Source organism: Aphanomyces astaci, assembly GCF_000520075.1.
Source record: "Aphanomyces astaci strain APO3 unplaced genomic scaffold supercont1.121, whole genome shotgun sequence".
NCBI classification, from domain to species: domain Eukaryota; phylum Oomycota; class Saprolegniomycetes; order Saprolegniales; family Verrucalvaceae; genus Aphanomyces; species Aphanomyces astaci.
In genome coordinates, this window is record NW_009798384.1 from 65,414 (window position 1) to 74,122 (window position 8,709).

The 8,709-nt window shown below is 48.2% G+C and overlaps 2 protein-coding genes across 2 annotated transcripts; one reads left to right on the forward strand and one right to left on the reverse strand.

Moving 5' to 3' along the window:
• Window positions 1–1,773: 1,773 nt before the first annotated feature.
• On the forward strand, window positions 1,774–2,674 carry H257_17825 (hypothetical protein; the record flags this gene model as incomplete). Its single annotated transcript, XM_009846768.1, has 4 exons — window positions 1,774–1,946; window positions 2,002–2,174; window positions 2,227–2,461; window positions 2,507–2,674. The coding sequence occupies 4 exons, from the start codon at window positions 1,774–1,776 to the stop codon at window positions 2,556–2,558; spliced, it is 633 nt and encodes a 210-aa protein (XP_009845070.1). The 3' UTR covers window positions 2,559–2,674.
• A 204-nt stretch (window positions 2,675–2,878) lies between these two features.
• Window positions 2,879–5,361, reverse strand: H257_17826 (hypothetical protein; the record flags this gene model as incomplete). The annotated part of the gene is made up of 4 exons (XM_009846769.1): window positions 2,879–3,113; window positions 3,789–4,273; window positions 4,927–5,044; window positions 5,101–5,361. Coding segments are annotated over 4 exons (1,099 nt in total), but the record flags the coding sequence as incomplete, so codon positions are not given.
• Between the last annotated feature and the right edge of the window lie 3,348 nt (window positions 5,362–8,709).

Consider the following 8,709-nt stretch of genomic DNA (forward strand, 5'->3'; position numbering starts at 1 on the left):
ACTACTAATAATCATACATTGATCGTATTTTAATACGATCAATGTATAGAATAGTGTAATTAAAATTACACTATTCGTGCAAAGTTGGCCTTGTCCCTCAGGAGTACTATCATATGTACCGCAGTACCTATGATAAGAGCTCATTAATTGACCGCTCCTACGACGACCTAACCCTGTAGAAATGGGTGTGGTCGCTGCTCATTGGATATAATTCATTGTGCTCAGATTCTTTTTGTATACACTAAGTTAACAGCAATCCCAAAAGAACCAGCCACTGTGGTCTAGCGGTTTGAACATGGGGTCCGAGAGGTCACCAGTTCAACCCCAGCTTTTTGCCCACTTTTTCCCCACTAACCAGGACTTCTAAAGCGTAGCGTAGATAGACTTATACGTAGCGTAACGTAGATAGAGTGTAGAGCGACTCGCACCAAAGCAAGCGCTGTGGCGCGACGCCATCGTGCCCCACGGGGACTTCCTATCTTTTCCTCTCGTCGGGAAAAGCGGCAGGTAGGCCGTAGGCCGTGCCGCTCCCAGACGAGGCCTGTTCAACGACCAAGTACCTTAACTTCGAGTTTGTATCGCTCTCAAAATCTGAGAAAAATGAATTATAGCCAATGAAAACAGCCCAAAATGGGTGCAAAGGGGTTAGGTCGTCGTAGGAGCGGTCAATTAATGGGATCTCCGATTGGACCTGTACTAACTGTAAGCTTATTAATAGTAACTTACACCGGTTTGGAACATGCTTCTTGATACTTATAACATGTGGGTGTATATGTGATAAATAATGAGGCGTTATCCGGATGCGCAATACTACGAAAGGGATTTTTGCGAGGGTTTTGGCAGTCTCCCAATTGGAGGACTACCAAAACCTCCGCAATTAATTTTGCTATCGTTCGCAAATGAAAACATCTTTCGAATAATCATACCGGTAGCATTTTGCGGACACCCGGATACACCCTTTGCGATTTTTTTTCATCCGGATAAGCCCTCATTTTTAATCATGATGACAAGCTGCTTCGCGCATTTGAAGAAGCGACAATCTTGCATCCAACGAGCTTCAGTCGACAAACAAAACTGCAAAACAAAGTAAAATTGTTGCATTAGATTATGCAACATAAATGCGAGCGACCCGTAGCAAATTGGTGAGACGGTTTTGACCTCTCCGCAATATGCAACCGGTATTATAAATCGAGAAATGTCTCATTTGGGTGCGGTAGCAAAATAATATGCGGAGGTTTTGGCAGTCTCCCAATATACAAATATGCTACAGGTCTCTCATATTTAGCACGAGGTACAGTATTGGTAATTCGATTTCAAAATCGACTGGGGCTGCGAATCGAATCGACGAAGCAAAATCGACGGACCGAAGTAGCCAATGAAATGTTCGAAGAAAAACCTTTCGACCAATCAAATTACAGGTGTGTCCGGTGGATGGCCAAGCTTCTCAGAGTTCAACCTTTTTCTTTGACGTATCTGACAGGGTTCACTGTGAGTATATTAAGTTCGAGTAAAACGACGTCTAGACGATTTCAGGTAGATTTGACGTCGTTCGCCGAATCTACCGAAAATACCAAATTTTGCCTGAAAGCACAATACCAAACTCACTGTCAATAATTAATCTCCTTTTCAGCTGGCAAGTTGATCAGGTTGTCGACTTACGATACATGTGGTGAAGGAAGTTTCCGTGGGGCATTTTGCCTATTTGTCGACCAGTCGGCAAACATTCCATTCTATCTGTAGTCCACATACACCCCTGGTGGAAATACTGTACGAATGGTTGAGATTTGGTTTGTTCGCCATGGCCAGACCGACTGGAACATCGAGCACCGCCTTCAAGGCCACCAAGACATTCCTCTCAACGCCACAGGCCTAAGTCAAGCTGCCGCCGCCGCCTCGTATCTCATGGACATCCATCGCACCACGCCATTCGACGCTGTTGTAACCAGGTGCGTCACGCCATGCATTTGGTATCCGGCCTACTCACCAATTGTGTTTCTCCAGCGACCTCTCACGTGCATACTCCACAGCAGGAGCTATTGCATCTGCCTTGTGCCTTCCGCTACGGTTGAATGCTGGCCTTCGGGAGCATAACCTCGGCCGCCTCCAAGGATTCACCAGTCGCGAAATGTCTCCGTCGCAGCACCACGACTACGAGTTACTGCGAACAGATGCAGGCAACGCAACAACCGATCAGTGCATTTTCACGTGTATAAAATATGTGCGTAGAATTCAACGGACATGGCGGCGAGTCGTCGGCGGAGATGGCCGCGCGTGTCCAAACGACGTTGAAGTCCCTGCAACAGCAACATGGCGGACAGCGACTGGTCGTGGTCACCCACGGGGGCTTTCTGTTCCACTCGTTCCGATGGATTCACGCCATGGCCGTGGATCGAAGTCGGGACGATGAGCGGACCCCCAACGCCTGCATTTGCATCATCCAAGCCACCGACAACTCGCCAAGGTACTGTTTGAACAGGACATTTTGGACACTTCACATCATTCGTAGCTGGCGCGTCGTGTTGTGGGGGTCCACTCAACACTTGACCACGCAAGAATGACGTTGTCATCGGGCTGCAAACTCCCTAACGGGTGGCGTGCCATGCTAAATTTGTCATATACTTGGCATGACATATTCGAACCATAGTAGTACTAGTAAAGTCAAAGGATGCGGTGGTTCCTTCATCATCACAAGAATCCAGGGCTCTTGGATTCTATCGGGTGGTTCTTTCTTACACTCGTCCGAGTTTATGTACTATACCTCCAACCACCAGTTTCAGCATGTAAATGTCGGCTACATATCTGCTCAAGGCCAACAATTCGTGAACGAAAGTCGGCCATCGATCGCGAGATTGAGTACATATTTTGGTTGTAAGTTTGTTTAAATTGAGTACACGACGATAGCGTCGTGCAGCGAAGTCCACATCCACGCCAATCCTGTCCACATGTCCAAGGCCAGGGCCGGTAGAATGCACGGGATGTTGGTCGGGAACTCATGGCTCCTGCATACGTTCCACGCTTGATGCGCTTTGTCCCAGTCGCCTCTCGTTGTGTACAGCATGCCCGCGCTGTACAACGCTTCGCTGTCGTGGAGGGTTCCTGCTTGGGCGTAATACCTAGGATACCCCCCATGTATAAATCCTTGTATTGTCAAATCCGCTCCAATGTCGACTTCCCCATCGAATGAGTAATCGGATTTGACAATAATCACATTACACTTTGAAACATATTTGAACCCATCAACTACTTTATCATCATAGTTTGGTCCATGCGATTGGCCCAACCAAAACGTACATCGGTCAATCGATGACTGCCAAAAATCTCGCAAACATACTTTTTCTTTTGAAATAATAATAAAATATAACCCTCCATAAAATTGTACGATGCGAAGTCGAAAAATCAATCTTTGTAAGTCTGGTGCACAAACCAAAATATATGCAAATTTATACATCAAAGCCTCTATAAATTGATATTTCCAGAACGAAATGAATTTGGGTTTGCCCCAAAATTCTTCTATCCGGAAATCGGAACAAGGACAATAAAACCTTCAGCAAACAATCGCATCCTATAAATCCCATTATGTTTCAAATATAAGATATTTCCCCCGTTCGAGTCAATGTATTCAATCTCCATCCATCCTTTACCACCCCCATCCCCATTGTAATAGGTCATCAGTAACACAATCTCTATGCACCAATCAATATCCATCCCTATACTAGTATATGTGTATCATTGTCCTCGATCGATGAAAACACAACGCACAACCCCCATAAGCATCAGTGTGTACGTACTCGAGCGCTGCGGTGGCATTGGTCGTGCACGCGTGTGCCCATCCATCTCGGTGGCAATGACCCAGCTTTCGCAGGGCTTCCGGGTCCGCCTTGGCCGATTCATAGAGCGATTTCGCGAGCTGCAGCGACGGGGTCGTGTCAAATGGCTGAGTGTGGACATGATCGAGGAGGAATCCGGCATTGCACGCGGCCTGCGGGACCCCCACGAGTGCCCAGATCGAGTAATGCAGCAGCGCCCGGGGGTAGTCGCGGCGAGTGTAGGCTTCGTGGCCCAGTTCTGGGGACAGCAGCGCGTCGTCAAAGTGTCCGGCGCGCCACGCCACTTGTCGAAACGCTTGAACTGCCAGTGGACACGACCGAGGGGTCCCCAATCCCTTGTAGTGCATGATCCCGAGGTTGAAATACGCCTGGCGTGAATCGCTTTCGTTGGCAGCGATCGAAAAATGGTAAAATGCCAGCGAATTGTTCTGGTTGACTCCGGTGCCCTGGAGTAGGATTCACACGACGGTATGGTGAGTCGTCAACCAAAAAACCAAAGGATTGCACTGGCATATATATATATGATGCAATCGATTCCGTATATATATATATATATATATATATTGGACATTCGATTCGAAGGGGGAGTGGGGCATGAGCAGACACACACTCAACATATCGACCGACCAATCCAAACCCAGAACGCTAAGCAAGGGGCCAACCATCAATCTTGCAAGCTTCGAATTAGTGTGTGACTTCAAATAGTGTTATGGGCGTTCACACAGTTTACGTACAAAATTCAGGGGAAAAAATAAATAAAATCCAAAGTTTGGCTCAATGTACTCGCAATAATTCTTACGCAGTAGCCTTGGAATATAATGTACCCTTAGTTACCATCATGAAATGTCAAACTGGAACTCTCTCTCTCTTTCGTTCACATAAATGTATACACCGATTCCAGGTACATATATATATATATATATCTGTAAACTCGTACAAATCCTCGAATTAATCTACTAATCGCCATCACGACAACTCAACGGTGTTAGCTTATTTGTTCGCACATGTATACATACAACTAATTCCAAATGTATACAAATCCGTTTCGACATAAAACTATATATATATATGTATATATATATATTTAACATCGTCGTACATCCAAGTAGGCAGCACCCAAATACTGATGCGCATCTGGGAAGCCCAAATCGGCCGCATTTTGAAAGTACGCTACTGCTTTCGTGGTATTTTTTGTCACACCTTGGCCTGTCCAATACCTACCCCACCACATATATATTGGTAAGTATAGTTGAAGTAGTATAGAAGTACATACATGTAGCCCAGGCCATTCACTGCAAATGCATTCCCTTGGTCGGCCGCTTGTTGAAAGTACTGCACCGCGCGTTCGGGGTTGGCTTCCACGCCCATCCCATTCGCGTACATGAGTCCAAGGTTAGCCAGCGAGTGTGCGACACCGTTCGCGGCCGCCTCTTCAAAGTGTCGCAGAGCCTCGGCGGGGTTCGCGGGCAGGCCGGCTTGGGCGTCGCCGAAGAAGTGCATTTCTCCCAGTCGATGCACGGCTTCGGGGTTGCCTCTACACATTCCTGTCAAAAAAGAAACCCCTCGAACTTTGGATTTTGAACCATATATATATATCCAAAGGAGAATTTGACACAAATATATAATTGTCAAATCGATTCACCTGAATCGAACGTCTCAAGCGAGTAAACTAAAGAACCACCTAAGCCAATCAAATCACGTTCTGGCGCATTCGGCCAATCCAATGTACGGATTCGGCAAAGCCTGGTATATACTAAAGATATATATATAGTACTAGCACAAATCTATATCCACCCACCCACATATTAGGGTGTTAGAAATGTACGTACCCCAAGGCCAGCGATCGCACATAATCCAAAGCGTCCATGCCGTTTGCTGGTACGTCGAGCATGTCTTCTGCATGCATCCCCATCCACGTTTCCGAAAGCCGCACCATGGGTTCGTACATCTCTAAAATACTTGTGTTAATATATATATATATCCAAGTCAAGACCTGGTTGAGCCATACAGTGAGTGTACTTCAAAGTAGTAGACGACGAAATGCCGAAAATAATCAACATATTGTCGATTTGATACAAATTTGGGGACGGGGTGCAATCGAATCGCGCCGACCAAACCGATCCACAATCGATCTGATTGGTTGAATTGCATTGAAAAGGTTTTGATTGGCTAATAATTTTGAGTTCTTCTGAAGTAGCCAATCAAATCGATTTCAATCCCAACACCACAACACAATGAAATTTCACTCGAAAGCACAATTAGGTAAAACCAATTTGAAGTTGGAATACAATAACTCGCGATCATGTTTCGTGTCATCTGATCGGAGCCAGTCGTGTCCTAGTACCTTTTTCCCCGCCAGCGTCAACCATGTCGTGTACGCTGTCCTCAGCACTAGTGTAGTAATACGCGGCAGCTTCCTCACAAGGATCACTATCAGTCGCAAGGCCGTTGGTCGTATTCGCCTCGAGCCTGGCAGCCAGCACCGTTCGCGCGAGAAAGTTGGTCGCGGCGTGGGTTCGAAGCAACGAGTCCGCTGTGGAGGATGTCTCGTTCTGGAAGACGGCGAGACGGATGATGGTGCGGAGGACGGTGGCGGAGGCAGTCCCGGCGCGATCCAACATGTTCAGCGCCGCCGACAGGTCCAATGGAAACAACGAGGTCGGGACTTGGGGCTGGAACAACATGTACGACGCAATGGCTTCATACGCGGCGCCAGGGGATGCCTCGGATGCTGCGAGTTGAATCCATGTGTCAAATGCCGAAGAGGAGTATCCCGCGTCGACGAGCTCGTCGTACATGTCCAGAAACGCGTCCGATAGGGCATACGGATCGGTAGTGGTGGCACCACCGCCTGTGGCTTTACGCTGCAAGGACACGAGGGTCAAGAGTTCTTGCATGCTCGCGTTCAGCTCGAAGATTCGATCGGCCGTCGCGGACGTTGACGCGTGGTGCGCGTCCTTCGCCAACTCCACCAATGTGTAAAAGTGTTCGTACAAGGCAGTCTCGGATGGACGCGAGTGAAGCGAGGTCCATATTGTCATTGTCGCGAATACGGTGCGTGGACGTGATGAGAAAGTCTTGGATGGCGTCCAAGGACTCTTGTGCATCGGCGGCCACCTCCACGACCTTGCCGTCCCACGGATTTGTCGCATCGTCGTACACCCACACGTCCACCGTCTTGCGCTTGGGTATGTTGACTGCTGTCGCCATGGAATCAAAGAAGAAACAGGCACAAGAAAGGAGGCCCAATAGGACCATGGAGCGGCAGATGTTCATACGCGGCGTCGTGTTGTGAAATCTCGAAAATGCGATTGTCCGGATAATGGTATCCGTGGGATGTAAATTTGCACACAACTCTGATGCATGGCATTGCCAGCGAAGGAGCCAACGACCCGAATGCATTGTGCTTCGTCACGAAGTACACGGTGTCGATGCTAGTTATGGCGATGCAGGTAGATGCTGTCGGCGTCGTCATGCGGAGTGACTTCCTTTGTACTTGGGGAGGGACTCTCGTTTCATCGTCGAGGATGCACTAATAGTCATAGGGGTCCTCACACGAATAGAAGATGGTGGCTGTAAGGTTGAATTATGATGTAATGAGGGCAATACTAGTACGGCAACGGGAAGTTAATGTTGCTTGGGAGCGTTGAGCCACGGGAGTAAGTGGCATACCAGTACATTACACCTGGATTCAATCTCAAAGACATGGCAGCAATGCACGAGCTCTAACGCAGCAAGACGTAGAACTTTCTCACACGACGGGCACATTGCTGCCTAGGAAATGCATCAAGAGAACGAAAGGAGGCTACAGACCACGCAGTGCACCTTTCATCGAAACTGAGCACCACTTTCAGACTTGACCTTGTTCAACCGACATGAAGTGGTCGAGGCAAGTCATTCAACACTATACATATCGACGACATCCATGTCGTTTTGTGGCAAAGATCTTGCACAACCGCCCCTCGTGTCTACATGTAACGCGTTCACGGGACCATCGATGGGAACGCAAAACACGGCACTTACGTTGATACAGTGCTCTACCGGTAGTTGTGTCCTGACAGTATCAACATCATACAGTAACGTTAAACACTCTTTGTCATGTGCATTACACCCATCCCACTGCACTTTTGGCAGCAAGAAAAACTCCTCGACACGCTGTTGTGCCGTCGCAGCCATAATCGTTGTCTTCGACTTTAAAGTATTTGAACGCACACGGTAGTTGCATGGCTTGAACTTGCCGCAGCACGAAGCCACAGCACATCACGTCTCTAGTTGCATGATGCTCATGACGGTGCTGTTCATTGCTGGTTGGGTCCACGGAGGAGTTAACTGGCACGATGTGCACAGTCAACGTACACGAATCCGACCCGATCGACCAAATCCGCAAGACATACGACTGTATCGGGAGCACCCTCTCCACTTGGGCCGAGTCCATTTCATCCGTAGTGCCCTCATGAGCACACGCCACGTGGTTTTGCAGTTGCCCATCGTGGTATACGCTACAATCACGGCAATTTCCACGGGCCACGACGGGTCGCCCCAGACGACATACAGTACCCACCACCAAATCGCCAATGTTTTGCAACAAGTCGCCAATGTTCGTGAATGAACGCAGCCTGCACATTCAAGCTGTTGACATTGTCATGCGCTTCGTAAGGCGCGGAAGGTTGGTTGGACTGGTTCGTCTAGCGCAGTCGTATTGTCCGAGTGGGACTGTGGCTAGGCGAAGGATTGTTGCACTGGATTGTGTGCGAGTGTCCGCCGTGGAAATAATGTCCATGATGGCCGAGAATCTTCATCAAGTTCACAACGCAATCGCGGCTAGGATGAACATGGTCATCCACAATGTCCTCCATGACGTCGTTGCCGACAGTGTCATGGA